Here is a 22486-nt window from a genome sequence, read left to right on the forward strand (position 1 = left end):
ACGACGCAAAGTCGGATTTTTGGGACAAAAAATCAAACTGCTACAACTTCGTGAATCCTGGTCCGATCTGAACCAAACTTGCTAGGATTGATGATAGTCCGGCCCTAAAGACGTCTATATGAAAATATTAAATTTCGAAAACAGCGCCCCCTGGTGACAGCAGACAATATGACAGCTTGTATTTCAATTATCTCCTCCTAGAGCTTTTGTGCGATCACCTTCAAACTTGGTGAGATCAATGTGGACGAGTTGAGCATCAAAAGTTATCAAAAGCTTTTTAAAATATTGTATGGCGTACGAGATAGGGGGCGCCAAAATTGGAGATAATAATAATTTTTCATAACAGACAATGAAACTCTTATAACTTCGCGATGGAAGGTCTGATCCCAACCAAACTTGCTATAGTTGATGATGGTTAGTTGCTGAAGACGACTATGTTGCTGAAACGGTACATTTTGAAAACAGCGCCTCCTGGTGGTGGTAGAAAATTCTAAAAAAACAAACTGTTACAACTTTGCCAATCCTGGTCCGATCTGAACCAAACTTGCAAGGATTGATGACAGTCCGGCCCTGAACACGTCTATATGAAAATATTCATTTTCAAATACAGCGCCCCCTGGTGACGGCAGACAGAATTACATTTATAGTTTTTGATGCTGCTCCAACAGGGATTGTTGTATCCACTTGAAACTTAGTATGTGGGACCCCAGACCCTTCCTCAACATGTCCGTAAAAGGTCACCTCCCTACAGGAAGTGGAACGCCCGAAACAGGAAGTAAAGTCTTACACTGTCCGATTGACACGAAACTAGATATGTGAGTTACCGGACCTTCCCTGAACATGTTTACGGAGACGCCGTTGACCGAACAGGAAGTCGGCCATTTTAAACAGGAAGTGCCCTCTAACTTTGCCGTACGTTGTCCGATCTGCACAAAACCTTATATGTGACACCAGGGACCTGTCCTGAGCATGTCCGTAAAAGGTCACCTCCCTACAGGAAGTGGAACGCCCGAAACAGGAAGTAAAGTCTTACATTGTCCGATTTGAACAAAACTTGATATGTAAGACAAGGGACCTTCCCTGAACACGTTTACGGAGACGAACAGGAAGTTGGCGATTTTAAACAGGAAGTGCCCTCTAACTTTGCCGTACATTGTCCGATTTGCACGAAACATTTTATGTGACACCAGGGACCTGTCCTGAGCATGTCTGCAAGAGATGACCTCCCAACAGGAAGTGGAATGCCCGAAACAGGAAGTAAACTCTAAGATTATCCGATCTGCACAAAACTTGATATGTAAGACAAGGGAAGTTCCCTGAACACGTTTACGTACACGCACTTGACCGAACAGGAAGTCTGCCATTTTAAACAGGAAGTGCCCTATAACTTTGTCATACGTTGCCCGATCCCCCTCGAAATTTGGAACGACATGCGCAGGGACGCCGCTGAAAATAACTAGTACTGAAAATAACTAGTACCGCGCGCGGTGAATGAACGGGTGAGAGCGCGAGGCACGCGGGGAGCCGTGGCACACGGCGACCCGCGTGGGTCGGCTCGAACCCGTTCAGAACCGCGCGCGGTACTAGTTATTTTTATTCTTATTATTCCTTAAAGTAAATCGCGTTTTTGAGGCCTTTCCCATACCCCAAAACTCACAGATTTTTGTGACCGCATCAATCCTGGTGTAAATTTACGTCTGAAAAAGGTTCGGGGAATGTGCGTTGAAAATTGAATGTGGGAGGGGCCAAAACGTGCGAAGCGACCTGTCAAAATTCACCATGACCAACACAATTATCGCACATGCCCGAAATTCGGTACACATGTGTAGTGGGTCAGGATGAAGAAAAAATTACATTATGACCATGATCCAAACCCAACAGGAAATCCGCCATCTTGGGTTGATTGGCCATTTTTTGGCGATTTTGGCGAATTCGCAGCAATGGTATTTGAACTAACTCCTCCTAGAGTTTTCGTGCGATCACCTTCAAACTTGGTGAGGTCCCTGTGGACCAGTTGAGGAGCTCACGGTATCAAAAGTTTTTTCAAATGTCACATGGCGCACGAGATAGGGGGCGGCAAAGTTCGTGATGATTCTGATGTTTCGCATCAGAAAAACAAAACTCTTATAACTTTGCGATGGAAGGTCCGATCCGAACCAAACTTGCTACGATTGATGATGGGCCATGGCTGAAGACGTCTATGAAAAAACGGTGAAGTTTGAAAACAGCGCCTCCTTGTGGTGAAAGAAAATACACAAAAAAAAAGTTTTTTTACGATTTCGGGAATAACTTTTACACAGATAATCGTACCGCACTCAAAATTGGTGACTACAGTCAAAACACATGGTAGATGATGCGTGATCAATATGACGACAAATCGTTTAACGGTGTTGCCATGGCAACGACGCAAAGTCGGATTTTTGGGACAAAAAATCAAACTGCTACAACTTCGTGAATCCTGGTCCGATCTGAACCAAACTTGCTAGGATTGATGACAGTCCGGCCCTAAAGACGTTTATATGAAAATATTCAATTTCGAAAACAGCGCCCCCTGGTGACAGCAGACAATATGACAGCTTGTATTTCAATTATCTCCTCCTAGAGCTTTTGTGCGATCACCTTCAAACTTGGTGAGATCAATGTGGACGAGTTGAGCATCAAAAGTTATCAAAAGCTTTTTAAAATATTGTATGGCATACGAGATAGGGGGCGCCAAAATTGGAGATAATAATAATTTTTCATAACAGACAATGAAACTCTTATAACTTCGCGATGGAAGGTCTGATCCCAACCAAACTTGCTATAGTTGATGATGGTTAGTTGCTGAACACGACTATGTTGCTGAAACGGTACATTTTGAAAACAGCGCCTCCTGGTGGTGGTAGAAAATTCTAAAAAAACAAACTGTTACAACTTTGCCAATCCTGGTCCGATCTGAACCAAACTTGCAAGGATTGATGACAGTCCGGCCCTGAACACGTCTTTATGAAAATATTCATTTTCAAATACAGCGCCCCCTGGTGACAGCAGACAGAATTACATTTATAGTTTTTGATGCTGCTCCAACAGGGATTGTTGTATCCACTTGAAACTTAGTATGTGGGACCCCAGACCCTTCCTCAACATGTCCGTAAAAGGTCATCTCCCTACAGGAAGTGGAACGCCCGAAACAGGAAGTAAAGTCTTACATTGTCCGATTGACACGAAACTAGATATGTGAGTTACTGGACCTTCCCTGAACATGTTTACGGAGACGCCGTTGACCGAACAGGAAGTCGGCCATTTTAAACAGGAAGTGCCCTCTAACTTTGCCGTACGTTGTCCGATCTGCACAAAACCTTATATGTGACACCAGGGACCTGTCCTGAGCATGTCCGTAAAAGGTCACCTCCCTACAGGAAGTGGAACGTCCGAAACAGGAAGTAAAGTCTTACATTGTCCGATTGACACGAAACTAGATATGTGAGTTACGGGACCTTCCCTGAACATGTTGCCGGAGACAAACAGGAAGTCGGCCATTTTAAACAGGAAGTGCCCTCTAACTTTGCCGTACGTTGTCCGATTTGCACGAAATATTTTATGTGACACCAGGGACCTGTCCTGAGCATGTCTGCAAGAGATGACCTCCTAACAGGAAGTGGAATGTCCGAAACAGGAAGTAAACTCTAAGATTATCCGATCTGCACAAAACTTGATATGTAAGACAAGGGAAGTTCCCTGAACACGTTTACGGACACGCACTTGACCGAACAGGAAGTCTGCCATTTTAAACAGGAAGTGCCCTATAACTTTGCCATACGTTGCCCGATCCCCCCCGAAATTTGGATCGACATGCGTGGGGACGCCGCTGAAAATAACTAGTACTGAAAATAACTAGTACCGCGCGCGGTGAATGAACGGGTGAGAGCGCGAGGCACGCGGGGAGCCGTGGCACACGGCGACCCGCGTGGGTCGGCTCGTTATTAGGGTTCGAGCAACAAGGTTGCAAGAAACCTATTGAAACTGAAAGGATTATTATTATTCTTATTATTCCCCCAAATGAATTGCCTTTTTGAAGCCTTTCCCATACCCCAAAACTCACCAATTTTTGTGACCGCATCAATCCTGGTGTAAATTTACGTCTGAAAAAGGTTCGGGGAATGTGCGGCGAAAATTGAATGTGGGAGGGGCCAATAAGTGCGGCGCCACCTGTCCAAATTCACCATGACCAACACAAATATCGCACATGCACGAAATTCGGTACACATGTGTAGTGGGTCAGGATGAAGAAAAAATTACATTATGACCATGATCCAAACCCAACAGGAAATCCGCCATCTTGGGTTGATTGGCGATTTTTTGGCGATTTTGGCGAATTCGCAGCAATGGTATTTGAACTAACTCCTCCTAGAGTTTTCGTGCGATCACCTTCAAACTTGGTGAGGTCCCTGTGGACCAGTTGAGGAGCTCACGGTATCAAAAGTTTTTTCAAATGTCGCACGGCGCACGAGATAGGGGGCGGCAAAGTTCGTGATGATTCTGATGTTTCGCATCAGAAAATTAAAACTCTTATAACTTTGCGATGGAAGGTCCGATCCGAACCAAACTTGCTACCATTGATGATGGGCCATGGCTGAAGACGTCTATGAAAAAACGGTGAAATTTGAAAACAGCGCCTCCTTGTGGTGAAAGAAAATACACCAAAAAAATGTTTTTTTACGATTTCGGGAATAACTTTTACACAGATAATCGTACCATACTCAAAATTGGTGACAACAGTCAAAACACATGGTAGATGATGCGTGATCAATATGACGACAAATCGTTTAACGGTGTTGCCATGGCAACGACGGAAAGTCGGATTTTTGGGACAAAAAATCAAACTGCTACAACTTCGCGAATCCTGGTCCGATCTGACTCAAACTTGCTAGGATTGATGATAGTCCGGCCCTAAAGACGTCTATATGAAAATATTCAATTTCGAAAACAGCGCCCCCTGGTGACAGCAGACAATATGACAGCTTGTATTTCAATTATCTCCTCCTAGAGCTTTTGTGCGATCACCTTCAAACTTGGTGAGATCAATGTGGACGAGTTGAGCATCAAAAGTTATCAAAAGCTTTTTAAAATATTGTATGGCGTACGAGATAGGGGGCGCCAAAATTGGAGATAATAATAATTTTTCATAACAGACAATGAAACTCTTATAACTTCGCGATGGAAGGTCTGATCCCAACCAAACTTGCTATAGTTGATGATGGTTAGTTGCTGAAGACGACTATGTTGCTGAAACGGTACATTTTGAAAACAGCGCCTCCTGGTGGTGGTAGAAAATTCTAAAAAAACAAACTGTTACAACTTTGCCAATCCTGGTCCAATCTGAATCAAACTTGCAAGGATTGATGACAGTCCGGCCCTGAACACGTCTATATGAAATTATTCATTTTCAAATACAGCGCCCCCTGGTGACAGCAGACAGAATTACATTTATAGTTTTTGATGCTGCTCCAACAGGGATTGTTGTATCCACTTGAAACTTAGTATGTGGGACCCCAGACCCTTCCTCAACATGTCCGTAAAAGGTCACCTCCCTACAGGAAGTGGAACGCCCGAAACAGGAAGTAAAGTCTTACATTGTCCGATTGACACGAAACTAGATATGTGAGTTACTGGACCTTCCCTGAACATGTTTACGGAGACGCCATTGACCGAACAGGAAGTCGGCCATTTTAAACAGGAAGTGCCCTCTAACTTTGCCGTTCGTTGTCCGATCTGCACAAAACCTTATATGTGACACCAGGGACCTGTCCTGAGCATGTCCGTAAAAGGTCACCTCCCTACAGGAAGTGGAACGCCCAAAACAGGAAGTAAAGTCTTACATTGTCCGATCTGAACAAAACTTGATATGTAAGACAAGGGAACTTCCCTGAACACGTTTACGGAGACGAACAGGAAGTTGGCCATTTTAAACAGGAAGTGCCCTCTAACTTTGCCGTACGTTGTCCGATTTGCACGAAACATTTTATGTGACACCAGGGACCTGTCCTGAGCATGTCTGCAAGAGATGACCTCCCAACAGGAAGTGGAATGCCCGAAACAGGAAGTAAACTCCAAGATTATCCAATCTGCACAAAACTTGATATGTAAGACAAGGGAAGTTCCCTGAACACGTTTACGGACATGCACTTGACCGAACAGAAAGTCTGCCATTTTAAACAGGAAGTGCTCTATAACTTTGTCATACGTTGCCCGATCCCCCCCGAAATTTGGAACGACATGCGTGGGGACGCCGCTGAAAATAACTAGTACTGAAAATAACTAGTACTGAAAATAACTAGTACCGCGCGCGGTGAATGAACGGGTGAGAGCGCGAGGCACGCGGGGAGCCGTGGCACACGGCGACCCGCGTGGGTCGGCTCGAACCCGTTCAGAACCGCGCGCGGTACTAGTTATTAGGGTTCGAGCAACAAGGTTGCAAGAAACCTATTGAAACTGGAAGGATTATTATTATTATTATTCTTATTATTCCTTAAAGTAAATCGCCTTTTTGAGGCCTTTCCCATACCCCAAAACTCACAGATTTTTGTGACCGCATCAATCGTGGTGTAAATTTACGTCTGAAAAAGGTTCGGGGAATGTGCGTCAAAAATTGAATGTGGGAGGGGCCAATAAGTGCGGCGCCACCTGTCCAAATTCACCATGACCAACACAATTATCGCACATGCCCGAAATTCGGTACACATGTGTAGAAGGTCGGGATGAAGAAAAAATTACATTATGACCATGATCCAAACCCAACAGGAAATCCGCCATCTTGGGTTGATTGGCAATTTTTTGGCGATTTTGGCGAATTCGCAGCAATGGTATTTGAACTAACTCCTCCTAGAGTTTTCGTGCGATCACCTTCAAACTTGGTGAGGTCCCTGTGGACCAGTTGAGGAGCTCACGGTATCAAAAGTTTTTTCAAATGTCGCATGGCGCACGAGATAGGGGGCGGCAAAGTTCGTGATGATTCTGATGTTTCGCATCAGAAAAACAAAACTCTTATAACTTTGCGATGGAAGGTCCGATCCGAACCAAACTTGCTATGATTGATGATGGGCCATGGCTGAAGACGTCTATGAAAAAACGGTGAAGTTTGAAAACAGCGCCTCCTTGTGGTGAAAGAAAATACACAAAAAAAAAGTTTTTTTACGATTTCGAGAATAACTTTTACACAGGTAATCGTACCGCACTCAAAATTGGTGACAACAGTCAAAACACATGGTAGATGATGCGTGATCAATATGACGACAAATCGTTTAACGGTGTTGCCATGGCAACGACGCAAAGTCGGATTTTTGGGACAAAAAATCAAACTGCTACAACTTCGTGAATCCTGGTCCGATCTGAACCAAACTTGCTAGGATTGATGATAGTCCGGCCCTAAAGACGTCTATATGAAAATATTAAATTTCGAAAACAGCGCCCCCTGGTGACAGCAGACAATATGACAGCTTGTATTTCAATTATCTCCTCCTAGAGCTTTTGTGCGATCACCTTCAAACTTGGTGAGATCAATGTGGACGAGTTGAGCATCAAAAGTTATCAAAAGCTTTTTAAAATATTGTATGGCGTACGAGATAGGGGGCGCCAAAATTGGAGATAATAATAATTTTTCATAACAGACAATGAAACTCTTATAACTTCGCGATGGAAGGTCTGATCCCAACCAAACTTGCTATAGTTGATGATGGTTAGTTGCTGAAGACGACTATGTTGCTGAAACGGTACATTTTGAAAACAGCGCCTCCTGGTGGTGGTAGAAAATTCTAAAAAAACAAACTGTTACAACTTTGCCAATCCTGGTCCAATCTGAATCAAACTTGCAAGGATTGATGACAGTCCGGCCCTGAACACGTCTATATGAAATTATTCATTTTCAAATACAGCGCCCCCTGGTGACAGCAGACAGAATTACATTTATAGTTTTTGATGCTGCTCCAACAGGGATTGTTGTATCCACTTGAAACTTAGTATGTGGGACCCCAGACCCTTCCTCAACATGTCCGTAAAAGGTCACCTCCCTACAGGAAGTGGAACGCCCGAAACAGGAAGTAAAGTCTTACATTGTCCGATTGACACGAAACTAGATATGTGAGTTACTGGACCTTCCCTGAACATGTTTACGGAGACGCCATTGACCGAACAGGAAGTCGGCCATTTTAAACAGGAAGTGCCCTCTAACTTTGCCGTTCGTTGTCCGATCTGCACAAAACCTTATATGTGACACCAGGGACCTGTCCTGAGCATGTCCGTAAAAGGTCACCTCCCTACAGGAAGTGGAACGCCCAAAACAGGAAGTAAAGTCTTACATTGTCCGATCTGAACAAAACTTGATATGTAAGACAAGGGAACTTCCCTGAACACGTTTACGGAGACGAACAGGAAGTTGGCCATTTTAAACAGGAAGTGCCCTCTAACTTTGCCGTACGTTGTCCGATTTGCACGAAACATTTTATGTGACACCAGGGACCTGTCCTGAGCATGTCTGCAAGAGATGACCTCCCAACAGGAAGTGGAATGCCCGAAACAGGAAGTAAACTCCAAGATTATCCAATCTGCACAAAACTTGATATGTAAGACAAGGGAAGTTCCCTGAACACGTTTACGGACATGCACTTGACCGAACAGAAAGTCTGCCATTTTAAACAGGAAGTGCTCTATAACTTTGTCATACGTTGCCCGATCCCCCCCGAAATTTGGAACGACATGCGTGGGGACGCCGCTGAAAATAACTAGTACTGAAAATAACTAGTACTGAAAATAACTAGTACCGCGCGCGGTGAATGAACGGGTGAGAGCGCGAGGCACGCGGGGAGCCGTGGCACACGGCGACCCGCGTGGGTCGGCTCGAACCCGTTCAGAACCGCGCGCGGTACTAGTTATTAGGGTTCGAGCAACAAGGTTGCAAGAAACCTATTGAAACTGGAAGGATTATTAGGGTTCGAGCAACAAGGTTGCAAGAACCCTATTGAAATGCAAAAGATTATTATTATTATTATTATTATTATTATTATTCCTAAAAGTAAATCGCATTTTTGAGGCCTTTCCCATACCCCAAAACTCACAGATTTTTGTGACCGCATCAATCCTGGTGTAAATTTACGTCTGAAAGTCGTTCGGGGAAAATGCGTGGAAAATTGGAGGTGGGAGGGGCTAAAAAGTCACGCAAAAAACTTCTATTAGGTCAACTCATGTCGGGTTTAACGTAGGTGAACGAAACTTGGTACACACGTTCATTAGGTGGGAACGGTCAAAAAAGTCGATGACGACTTTCCCGTGAAACCTACAGGAAGTCCGCCATCTTGGGTTGATTGGCCATTTTTGGGCGATTTTGGCGAATTCGCAGCAATGGTATTTGAACTAACTCCTCCTAGAGTTTTCGTGCGATCACCTTCAAACTTGGTGAGGTCCCTGTGGACCAGTTGAGGAGCTCACGGTATCAAAAGTTTTTTCAAATGTCGCACGGCGCACGAGATAGGGGGCGGCAAAGTTCGTGATGATTCTGATGTTTCGCATCAGAAAAAAAAAACTCTTATAACTTTGCGATGGAAGGTCCGATCCGAACCAAACTTGCTATGATTGATGATGGGCCATGGCTGAAGACGTCTATGAAAAAACGGTGAAGTTTGAAAACAGCGCCTCCTTGTGGTGAAAGAAAATACACAAAAAAAAAGTTTTTTTACGATTTGGGGAATAACTTTTACACAGATAATCGTACCGTACTCAAAATTGGTGACAACAGTCAAAACACATGGTAGATGATGCGTGATCAATATGACGACAAATCGTTTAACGGTGTTGCCATGGCAACGACGCAAAGTCGGATTTTTGGGACAAAAAATCAAACTGCTACAACTTCGCGAATCCTGGTCCGATCTGAACCAAACTGGCTAGGATTGATGATAGTCCGGCCCTAAAGACGTCTATATGAAAATATTCAATTTCGAAAACAGCGCCCCCTGGGGACAGCAGACAATATGACAGCTTGTATTTCAATTATCTCCTCCTAGAGCTTTTGTGCGATCACCTTCAAACTTGGTGAGATCAATGTGGACGAGTTGAGCATCAAAAGTTATCAAAAGCTTTTTAAAATATTGTATGGCGTACGAGATAGGGGGCGCCAAAATTGGAGATAATAATCATTTTTCATAACAGACAATGAAACTCTTATAACTTCGCGATGGAAGGTCTGATCCCAACCAAACTTGCTATAGTTGATGATGGTTAGTTGCTGAAGACGACTATGTTGCTGAAACGTTACATTTTGAAAACAGCGCCTCCTGGTGGTGGTAGAAAATTCTAAAAAAACAAACTGTCACAACTTTGCCAATCCTGGTCCGATCTGAACCAAACTTGCAAGGATTGATGACAGTCCGGCCCTGAACACGTCTATATGAAAATATTCATTTTCAAATACAGCGCCCCCTGGTGACAGCAGACAGAATTACATTTATAGTTTTTGATGCTGCTCCAACAGGGATTGTTGTATCCACTTGAAACTTAGTATGTGGGACCCCAGACCCTTCCTCAACATGTCCGTAAAAGGTCACCTGCCTACAGGAAGTGGAACGCCCGAAACAGGAAGTAAAGTCTTACATTGTCCGATTGACACGAAACTAGATATGTGAGTTACTGGACCTTCCCTGAACATGTTTACGGAGACGCCTTTGACCGAACAGGAAGTCGGCCATTTTAAACAGGAAGTGCCCTCTAACGTTGCCGTACGTTGTCCGATCTGCACAAAACCTTATATGTGACACCAGGGACCTGTCCTGAGCATGTCCGTAAAAGGTCACCTCCCTACAGGAAGTGGAACGCCCGAAACAGGAAGTAAAGTCTTACATTGTCCGATCTGAACAAAACTTGATATGTAAGACAAGGGAACTTCCCTGAACACGTTTACGGAGACGAACAGGAAGTTGGCCATTTTAAACAGGAAGTGCCCTCTAACTTTGCCGTACGTTGTCCGATTTGCACGAAACCTTTTATGTGACACCAGGGACCTGTCCTGAGCATGTCTGCAAGAGATGACCTCCCAACAGGAAGTGGAATGCCCGAAACAGGAAGTAAACTCTAAGATTGTCCGATCTGAACAAAACTTGATATGTAAGACAAGGGAAGTTCCCTGAACACGTTTACGTACACGCACTTGACCGAACAGGAAGTCTGCCATTTTAAACAGGAAGTGCCCTATAACTTTGCCATACGTTGCCCGATCCCCCCAAAATTTGGATCGACATGCGCGGGGACGCCGCTGAAAATAACTAGTACTGTAAATAACTAGTACTGAAAATAACTAGTACTGAAAATAACTAGTACCGCGCGCGGTGAATGAACGGGTGAGAGCGCGAGGCACGCGGGGAGCCGTGGCACACGGCGACCCGCGTGGGTCGGCTCGAACCCGTTCAGAACCGCGCGCGGTACTAGTTATTTTTAGGGTTCGAGCAACAAGGTTGCAAGAACCCTATTGAAACTGGAAGGATTATTATTATTATTATTATTATTATTATTCTTATTATTCCCCCAAATGAATTGCCTTTTTGAGGCCTTTCCCATACCCCAAAACTCACCAATTTTTGTGACCGCATCAATCCTGGTGTAAATTTACGTCTGAAAAAGGTTCGGGGAATGTGCGTCGAAAATTGAATGTGGGAGGGGCCAATAAGTGCGGCGCCACCTGTCCAAATTCACCATGACCAACACAAATATCGCACATGCACGAAATTCGGTACACATGTGTAGTGGGTCAGGATGAAGAAAAAATTACATTATGACCATGATCCAAACCCAACAGGAAATCCGCCATCTTGGGTTGATTGGCGATTTTTTGGCGATTTTGGCGAATTCGCAGCAATGGTATTTGAACTAACTCCTCCTAGAGTTTTCGTGCGATCACCTTCAAACTTGGTGAGGTCCCTGTGGACCAGTTGAGGAGCTCACGGTATCAAAAGTTTTTTCAAATGTCGCATGGCGCACGAGATAGGGGGCGGCAAAGTTCGTGATGATTCTGATGTTTCGCATCAGAAAAACAAAACTCTTATAACTTTGCGATGGAAGGTCCGATCCGAACCAAACTTGCTACCATTGATGATGGGCCATGGCTGAAGACGTCTATGAAAAAACGGTGAAGTTTGAAAACAGCGCCTTCTTGTGGTGAAAGAAAATACACAAAAAAAAAGTTTTTTTACGATTTCGGGAATAACTTTTACACAGATAATCGTACCGCACTGAAAATTGGTGACAACAGTCAAAACACATGGTAGATGATGCGTGATCAATATGACGACAAATCGTTTAACGGTGTTGCCATGGCAACGACGCAAAGTCGGATTTTTGGGACAAAAAATCAAACTGCTACAACTTCGTGAATCCTGGTCCGATCTGAACCAAACTTGCTAGGATTGATGATAGTCCGGCCCTAAAGACGTCTATATGAAAATATTAAATTTCGAAAACAGCGCCCCCTGGTGACAGCAGACAATATGACAGCTTGTATTTCAATTATCTCCTCCTAGAGCTTTTGTGCGATCACCTTCAAACTTGGTGAGATCAATGTGGACGAGTTGAGCATCAAAAGTTATCAAAAGCTTTTTAAAATATTGTATGGCGTACGAGATAGGGGGCGCCAAAATTGGAGATAATAATAATTTTTCATAACAGACAATGAAACTCTTATAACTTCGCGATGGAAGGTCTGATCCCAACCAAACTTGCTATAGTTGATGATGGTTAGTTGCTGAAGACGACTATGTTGCTGAAACGGTACATTTTGAAAACAGCGCCTCCTGGTGGTGGTAGAAAATTCTAAAAAAACAAACTGTTACAACTTTGCCAATCCTGGTCCGATCTGAACCAAACTTGCAAGGATTGATGACAGTCCGGCCCTGAACACGTCTATATGAAAATATTCATTTTCAAATACAGCGTCCCCTGGTGACAGCAGACAGAATTACATTTATAGTTTTTGATGCTGCTCCAACAGGGATTGTTGTATCCACTTGAAACTTAGTATGTGGGACCCCAGACCCTTCCTCAACATGTCCGTAAAAGGTCACCTCCCTACAGGAAGTGGAACGCCCGAAACAGGAAGTAAAGTCTTACATTGTCCGATTGACACGAAACTAGATATGTGAGTTACGGGACCTTCCTTGAACATGTTTCCGGAGACGAACAGGAAGTCGGCCATTTTAAACAGGAAGTGCCCTCTAACTTTGCCGTACGTTGTCCGATTTGCACAAAATCTTATATGTGACACCAGGGACCTGTCCTGAGCATATCCGTAAAAGGTCACCTCCCTACAGGAAGTGGAACGCCCGAAACAGGAAGTAAAGTCTTACATTGTCCGATTGACACAAAACTAGATATGTGAGTTACGGGACCTTCCCTGAACATGTTTCCAGAGATGAACAGGAAGTTGGCCATTTTAAACAGGAAGTGCCCTCTAACTTTGCAGTACATTGTCCGATTTGCACAAAACCTTATATGTGACACCAGGGACCTGTCCTGAGCATGTCCGCAAAAGGTGACCTCCCAACAGGAAGTGGAATGCCCGAAACAGGAAGTAAACTCTAAGATTGTCCGATCTGAACAAAACTTGATATGTAAGACAAGGGAACTTCCCTTAACACGTTTACGGACGCGCATTTGACCGAACAGGAAGTCGGCCATTTTAAACAGGAAGTGCCCTATAACTTTGCCATACGTTGCCGCGATCCCCCCTGAAATTTGGATCGACATGCACGGGGACGCCGCTGAAAATAACTAGTACTGAAAATAACTAGTACTGAAAATAACTAGTACTGAAAATAACTAGTACCGCGCGCGGTGAATGAACGGGTGAGAGCGCGAGGCACGCGGGGAGCCGTGGCACACGGCGACCCGCGTGGGTCGGCTCGAACCCGTTCAGAACCGCGCGCGGTACTAGTTATTTTTATTATTATTATTCTTATTATTCCTTAAAGTAAATCGCCTTTTTGAGGCCTTTCCCATACCCCAAAACTCACAGATTTTTGTGACCGCATCAATCGTGGTGTAAATTTACGTCTGAAAAAGGTTCGGGGAATGTGCGTCAAAAATTGAATGTGGGAGGGGCCAATAAGTGCGGCGCCACCTGTCCAAATTCACCATGACCAACACAATTATCGCACATGCCCGAAATTCGGTACACATGTGTAGAAGGTCGGGATGAAGAAAAAATTACATTATGACCATGATCCAAACCCAACAGGAAATCCGCCATCTTGGGTTGATTGGCAATTTTTTGGCGATTTTGGCGAATTCGCAGCAATGGTATTTGAACTAACTCCTCCTAGAGTTTTCGTGCGATCACCTTCAAACTTGGTGAGGTCCCTGTGGACCAGTTGAGGAGCTCACGGTATCAAAAGTTTTTTCAAATGTCGCATGGCGCACGAGATAGGGGGCGGCAAAGTTCGTGATGATTCTGATGTTTCGCATCAGAAAAACAAAACTCTTATAACTTTGCGATGGAAGGTCCGATCCGAACCAAACTTGCTATGATTGATGATGGGCCATGGCTGAAGACGTCTATGAAAAAACGGTGAAGTTTGAAAACAGCGCCTCCTTGTGGTGAAAGAAAATACACAAAAAAAAAGTTTTTTTACGATTTCGAGAATAACTTTTACACAGGTAATCGTACCGCACTCAAAATTGGTGACAACAGTCAAAACACATGGTAGATGATGCGTGATCAATATGACGACAAATCGTTTAACGGTGTTGCCATGGCAACGACGCAAAGTCGGATTTTTGGGACAAAAAATCAAACTGCTACAACTTCGTGAATCCTGGTCCGATCTGAACCAAACTTGCTAGGATTGATGATAGTCCGGCCCTAAAGACGTCTATATGAAAATATTAAATTTCGAAAACAGCGCCCCCTGGTGACAGCAGACAATATGACAGCTTGTATTTCAATTATCTCCTCCTAGAGCTTTTGTGCGATCACCTTCAAACTTGGTGAGATCAATGTGGACGAGTTGAGCATCAAAAGTTATCAAAAGCTTTTTAAAATATTGTATGGCGTACGAGATAGGGGGCGCCAAAATTGGAGATAATAATAATTTTTCATAACAGACAATGAAACTCTTATAACTTCGTGATGGAAGGTCTGATCCCAACCAAACTTGCTATAGTTGATGCTGGTTAGTTGCTGAAGACGACTATGTTGCTGAAACGGTACATTTTGAAAACAGCGCCTCCTGGTGGTGGTAGAAAATTCTAAAAAAACAAACTGTTACAACTTTGCCAATCCTGGTCCGATCTGAACCAAACTTGCAAGGATTGATGACAGTCCGGCCCTGAACACGTCTATATGAAAATATTCATTTTCAAATACAGCGCCCCCTGGTGACAGCAGACAGAATTACGTTTATAGTTTTTGATGCTGCTCCAACAGGGATTGTTGTATCCACTTGAAACTTAGTATGTGGGACCCCAGACCCTTCTGGAACATGTCCGTAAAAGGTCACCTCCCTACAGGAAGTGGAACGCCCGAAACAGGAAGTAAAGTCTTACATTGTCCGATTGACACGAAACTAGATATGTGAGTTACCGGACCTTCCCTGAACATGTTTACGGAGACGCCGTTGACCGAACAGGAAGTCGGCCATTTTAAACAGGAAGTGCCTTCTAACTTTGCCGTATATTGTCCGATCTGCACAAAACCTTATATGTGACACCAGGGACCTGTCCTGAGCATGTCCGTAAAAGGTCACCTCCCTACAGGAAGTGGAACGCCCGAAACAGGAAGTAAAGTCTTACATTGTCCGATCTGTACAAAACTTGATATGTAAGACAAGGGAACTTCCCTGAACACGTTTACGGAGACGAACAGGAAGTTGGCGATTTTAAACAGGAAGTGCCCTCTAACTTTGCCGTATGTTGTCCGATTTGCACAAAACCTTTTATGTGACACCAGGGACCTGTCCTGAGCATGTCTGCAAGAGATGACCTCCCAACAGGAAGTGGAATGCCCGAAACAGGAAGTAAACTCTAAGATTATCCGATCTGCACAAAACTTGATATGTAAGACAAGGGAAGTTCCCTGAACACGTTTACGTACACGCACTTGACCGAACAGGAAGTCTGCCATTTTAAACAGGAAGTGCCCTATAACTTTGTCATACGTTGCCCGATCCCCCTCGAAATTTGGAACGACATGCGCAGGGACGCCGCTGAAAATAACTAGTACTGAAAATAACTAGTACTGAAAATAACTAGTACCGCGCGCGGTGAATGAACGGGTGAGAGCGCGAGGCACGCGGGGAGCCGTGGCACACGGCGACCCGCGTGGGTCGGCTCGAACCCGTTCAGAACCGCGCGCGGTACTAGTTATTTTCAGTACTAGTTTCTTTTGGACCTTTTCTGGCATAAACCCTGACCTTGTCAGGACCACTTGTCATCCTGAATTTGGTTTGAGGAACTGGTTAAATTTAGGATTAAGATTAAATATGATGAAATAGGTTGAATTGTAGTTAGGTTAGGGTTAGGTTTTTAACTTGTTATGGTTAAGGTTAGGGATTTGTTTATGGTGTCCAAAGTAAATTAGAGTCCATAAATATGGAGCAGTGCCATCTGATTCAAGTTTCAAAAGGTACATTTAGAGTTAACAATATATTGGTAAGGAACTCTGAGTCTCTTATCTCTTATGAAAAAAAAAAAAAAAAAAAAAAAAAAAAAAAAAGATAGAAACACTGGGTTTGGACATAAATTGATTAATTTCTTGTAGGTGACTTTGTGGAGAGTCAAAATCCCTGTTAGAGTGAATTATGGCAGCTGTACAAGAATTACATTGTACAGCAGTTTGTACAGCAATATGTGATGCAATCAAGTGCAAGAGGCCCACCACGGGGAAGGAGGAAAAAAATCTCAATAATTTTGAAGCATATCTAGAGTTATAACAGAGGGCTGGCAGTTACGGTGTTTCTGAAAAATTTAATTTTAGACTCTCTTTCATTTCATCCTTCATATTCATATAGTAAAACATCAATCAACCTTGTCAATTCTTGAAAAAAGTTTGCAGATTAAGGCAGGTAATACATGTTACTTGTTGTCTAAACAATCCTTGTACAAATGGTAAAATTGCCCTGTCCTTCATGTGATGTTCATCTTCAACTATTTTCATATGCTACTGACTTTGTATGGCAGACAGTTTGTAGAATCAACTCAAAAGAAACCACAATGTTTATGTAGTTTGGTCTGTCTGTCGCACAGGCTTCAGAAGGTATTAGGACTACTGAATCATTTTTTAAGTTTTAATATTTTAACTGAATAAAATTGCCATTTTGCCCATCAAATACGCTCCAGACCATATGGGCTCTGACTAAGTATTTAATCTACCTGGATATTAGCCAGATTTTAGTATTTTTCAGCAAAACTGTCTTATAAGCGGTTAGTACGGCAACAATAGGAATTTTTATGGCAGACTTGACAAGTGTTAATGATTTCATTAGCAATGGCACTGATCAGCTCATTTAAGACAGATGCTGGGAAAGTTAAAATGGAATGAAGCCATCATTCATTTGATTGATAATACCTGTGTTTTCCTCCTGTGAGCTGTCAAAATGTCTGCCATGAAATAATCCAACAGACAAGGTTTGTACAAAGCCTAAAAGTGAAGATTACAGCTGTGTTTGGGTCAAAAAAAAAATGGGGTAGATTGTGGCCATCTATTTTGTTTTTTTTCATTTGATTTTTAGTGTGATCTTAAAAACCTCAATAACTTGACCCAAGATTACCAATATTCGACCCTACTGTCTCACCTGAAGTAGTTCTTCTTGTTGTCTCCTGTGCTCATCTTGCAGGGCTCTGATCTGAGCAGCATGGGCTTGTTTCAATTGCTCCTCCTTGTTCCCTTGACTGCCATGGCCATCGTAATGCCGCACAGTAGCTAAAACAATAAGATAAACAGTGTACCATATATAGATATTGTCAAATATAAAGATTAAAAATTGTTGGGATGATGAAAATCCAGAGAAACACGACAGGAGAGTTGAAAACCGGTCCTGGTCTTACCTTTGGGAGTGCTTGAGCAGGGTCTGACCACAAGACCTGCTCCTCTGCTGGTATCTGGACTCTTTTCTGTGGTCTCCCCTGTCGTGTGCATGAGCAGTCTCCGTTTGACCTTGGATATCCCATCTTGCCCTTCACCCCCACTCTCTGGCGTCAGCAGGTGCTTCTCGTGTACAAGATTTTCTCTTGAGTCCAAGTCAGACCCCAAGCCTTCAAGAAGCCACAGGCCAGAAGGAGTGTCCACATCAAACGACTTGTTGAGAGACAGTGAGTGAGCAGAGTTGTGCCCTTTAACCACCATTTCATTCCTCCTTTCCACCTCATGGTTACTGGTATCTGACAGCACTGTGTCTTTGCATGGAACCACAATTTCAGGTGGAGTAGTTCTGAACGCATCAGGAATCCGCAGCCACTGTGCAGCAGACAGGATACATTTAGCTGGTGGTTGCTGCTTCCGACAGCTGCCATGAAGCCCTTGACACTTTGTAAGTCCTTCTTTACCTTTTTCCTTTAATCTCTCTACGGCTAAGGTTTTGACTAGCCTGATCTCTCTTAAATTAACTGCCTCTTTTTTTTCCGCCTGTATGACGGCAGGGACATCCTCTAAATCACTTAAGTTTACTTCAGATCCTTTATCTTCATGCATGTTTTTGCTATTGTCAAGTGATTGTCTTCTTTGCATGTGTTCCATATATTTAGCACCACTGCTCTCCACAGTGTCATTCCCCAGCTTGTCCTCCAAAAGGTCACATCTATTTTGCCTCAGCTGCATTTCAACATCATCTTCACTTTGCTTAGAGTGCTCGGCAGCGTCTGAATTGAACTCACTTTGCGGGTTGCTCTCAGTCTGGATGTGCTTGTCAAAGTTTTCTTTCATAGTGGACTCCAGATCTGAGAACATTACTTTCAGACTGGACAGGTTTGACTCAAGCTGATCTATGTGCACTGAACTCTTGGATAAAACGCTCCTTACGTCACCTTGAACTATCACATTCAAAGTGGAAGGCACTTCTCTGTGACTGCTGTGATATCTTTGGTTGCTTTCCTCTTCAGTACTGTGGTCTTCTTTCACACCAGCAGAGAGCACAGCTTTCTCCTTTGAGGTCTGCACTCCGCCACCTTGGTCTTCAACTCTAACACTACCTTTGCTTTTGGCATGGACAGGACTCATACAGACATTAAGTGCTGGGATAGTGTAACATTTTCTTACTTTCTGAAAAACACCTTTGGGACTGGTGTTACTCTGCTCAGTGGTCATGTGAAAGGCTTCCTGCTCTGTGGAGGCTTCTGTTGACACAGACTGTTGATCAATTAAGGCAGTGATTTTATTAGATTTAATTATGACCTCTGGTGAACTGTTTAGCTTGTTATTCTCAATAGTTGTTTGTTCCTCACTTTTAGTAATTTCCTTGGAATTCATGTCTTCCTTTAAATGACTGCTTTCAGATTTACCATTGATCTTTTCTCTAATGTGCTCAGTTTCAATCAGTCTTTCATTTTCCCAGGATTTCTTCAATGACATTTCCATTGTTGGAATAAACGCGTGTCTCTTCTCCTTAGTTTTCTTCTCCTCTGCAGTCTCGTAAGGGGACTCGTCATTCTCCTTATCTGAGAGATTTTGCTCTTCTGGCCTTGTTTTTGGCTGTGGAGTCCTTTCCTGAAGTTTAGTGTTTTTGGCTTGGTTCCTAAGCATTCGCTGACGCCGCCGATACTCCTGAGATTTCTTCAGCAGAGCCTGGAGACTCAGACGATATGGCTCCTCAGATGGCTCTGCTTCATCTTCACGGTTGTCTACTGGTTCTTTATCTGTGGGTTCGTGCTGACTACATAGATGTGTTGTTGGATCCTGATGGGAGCTTAATGTCTCCGATAACTCTGGGTTAACTGAAAAGTCACTGTTCTCTGGCGATGAGACTGGGTCTTTACTTCTGTCCGAAATGTGATCTTTGTCAAGGTCGAGTAGTGCAGCAGACTGATAGCTATCTCCTCTAAGTGACTTCTCCACATAACTGTTTTCACATTTGTCTGATGTTAATTGCTCACCTATAAATGAATCCTCGTGGAATGAGGTGCAACGAATGTCTTTTACTGTTATAAAGTTATTACAATAGGATGACTCCAGTCCACTGTTCTCTAATTCCTCTCCATCTACTGGTGAGTGGCTGATAATTTCTGGCATCTTGGTGATTGTGTTTGAGGTGCTGTGAAGGAAGAAGCTTTCTATACTGTAAACATCCTCTGAGCCACAACTCTCACTACCTGCGTCAATCACTTCAGAAACACAGATGGTGTTGTCAACATTCTCACAAGTCATGTAACCAGAGGATAGTGACTGGTGGACTGCACCATCGGGGAAAACCCGAGGAATTGGCTGTGCTCCTCGTTGGCTGTCATGTTGGTTAAGAAGGCAGCCTTCAGAGTAACTTTGCTGAGGTGTCACATCAGGACTAAAAAAGGCACTAGACATCGCTGATGTCACTGAAGGAAGAGAAGACTCATCTTCTCCTGTCTTCACAGTGGATGGTGAGAATGACAGATCATCCTTTGTTTCTATTAAAAAATGACAGTTTGACTCTGATCCACCACTTGTGTTCAGGCAATATAGAGATTCTGTGTTAGTATCTGGCTCCTGAAGCAACTCCTCCAGTGTTGGTAACTTCCTTAGCTGCAATTAATGAGGAAAAGCAAAGAAGATTATGTCTAACTGTAATAAAAAAAAAAAACAGCATTGCAGAAATGTTGTACGATTGCAAAAGGGAATAATCAGGGCATTGGTTACCTGAACACTGTGCAGAATAGTTTGAACATAGGCCATTCTGGGATCATCCTTCAGCTTCCTTTGGCCAGCAGCTGTCTGTGCTGCATCTCTGTGTCGCTGCATCTCCTCCCTCTGCTCTGCTGAGAGCTGTTATGATCACACAGAAAAATGTGATAATATGTGAATTAAAGATGGGATGAATGAAAGATGAATAGTCATAGTGATAAAGACATTTTAGAAATTAGAAAAGTCTATTTCATCCTTCGGGAATCGGCGTATAGAAATCCCAAACTTCTCCCATTTAAGAAGACATTTCAGTCTGTTTACAATAGATTGAGAAAGTTTATTGTGTCCTGTATTTTCTTTCTGAAAAAAGCAACTTTTCAAGCCACTACAGCATTGTTGTTCTTCGTAAATTCTTCAAATTCTCACGGAACTTTTGAAAAATATAAATAAACAAATACAAAGTAGGAACAGATTTACTGCACTTAACTGTCTCGGTTACTGGGATTTTGTGATCCATTACTTTCATCATTGTACTTATGATAAGTTTAGTGTTCAGAGATAAGATGTAAAACATTGTTTATCTAAAATCCCCAGAGACCAATGGTTTTTCCATCCATCATAAACAAATGATGAGCATGCCAAGACTTGACCTAACATGATGCGACTTAACAGAATAATGTGCATCGCTGTGCCACTGACACTACAGAAAGAAACAACCCAGTGGGACAGTTTTTAGTGGACTTTCCAGGTTCCGCTTTTATTAGTGTAAAGGTGCTCATACCAGAGGAGGAAGAATGGGTCGTCCATAGATTCGGATGAGAGAGGTCGTAGTTGAAGATCTGTGGTGTTCTTCTTCATCATACTCCTCTCTCTTCCTCAGCTGGATGAGACGATGCTGCACAAACTCGTCGTAGTCTTCCATCGAGGTGCATCGGGAGGCGGTGGTTAGATACAGCAGTTAGATACGTTATCGGGCTGTTTTTGCTAACATTCGCTTCCGATTAGCTAACCAAGGTAGCTAACGCTAAGCTGGTTAGCTATCAAAATATACCAAAGTGGTAATGTAGAAATGTTGAAATATGCACAATAACAATGCTAAGCAGATACAGACTCGGTCTGCAATGTTACATCTTATATATACGCAGCAGAAATGGTCTATAAAGTTAGCAAACAGTGGCGTGTGATGGTCACTGTTTACGTTTACCCGCCTCTGCTCCCGGAGCAACACACAGTGACAGTTGGAGACCGCCGAGGCGCTTAAAAACCCCGGAGTGGATCTGTGGAAGGTTTGTGGATTTATCACACAGCTACCTAACGAATATATACACTATAAATGTCTATAAAGCACAACTCTAATAAAAGGACATATTGCAGCATTCAGCAAAAACACAACCACTTCTTTGAAGATATTGCTAAGGAGGAGTCTCGCAGCACCCGATAACGGTCCATGTTTTTTATAATCCACACCACAGATTGTAGTCTACACGAATAAGAGCCAGACGTGAGGGAGGGCCGGCGATAACTTGATACTGCCACCTACAGCCCTGACTGGCTTCTTGACAAAGATGTGCAGGTGTTGAAGAAACATGAAACCAGAGCCGGATCGAACCGTCATGTGGGTTTAAACCGGATTTGATTTGATGCCAGCGAACTCCTCACACTCTAGAC

The 22486-nt window shown here is 43.3% G+C and overlaps 1 protein-coding gene across 2 annotated transcripts in view; it reads right to left on the reverse strand.

Annotated features, from left to right (window-relative positions):
- The window catches only part of si:ch73-100l22.3 (uncharacterized), a 38632-nt gene extending 16602 nt beyond the window's left edge, over positions 1-22030 (reverse strand). Inside the window, exons 1-4 of one of the 2 annotated variants that reach the window (XM_058640921.1) lie at positions 21600-22030; positions 20834-20959; positions 18058-20719; positions 17805-17932 (exon numbers count right to left, since the gene is read on the reverse strand). In XM_058640921.1, the coding sequence (XP_058496904.1) occupies positions 17805-17932; positions 18058-20719; positions 20834-20959; positions 21600-21740 (3057 nt within the window). In that variant the 5' untranslated portion in view covers positions 21741-22030. The remainder of the gene's footprint in view (positions 1-17804; positions 17933-18057; positions 20720-20833; positions 20960-21599) is intronic. The other variant, XM_058640920.1, reaches the window with a different exon arrangement.
- Positions 22031-22486: the final 456 nt, after the last annotated feature.

Source organism: Solea solea, chromosome 10, assembly GCF_958295425.1.
Source record: "Solea solea chromosome 10, fSolSol10.1, whole genome shotgun sequence".
Lineage (NCBI taxonomy): Eukaryota > Metazoa > Chordata > Actinopteri > Pleuronectiformes > Soleidae > Solea > Solea solea.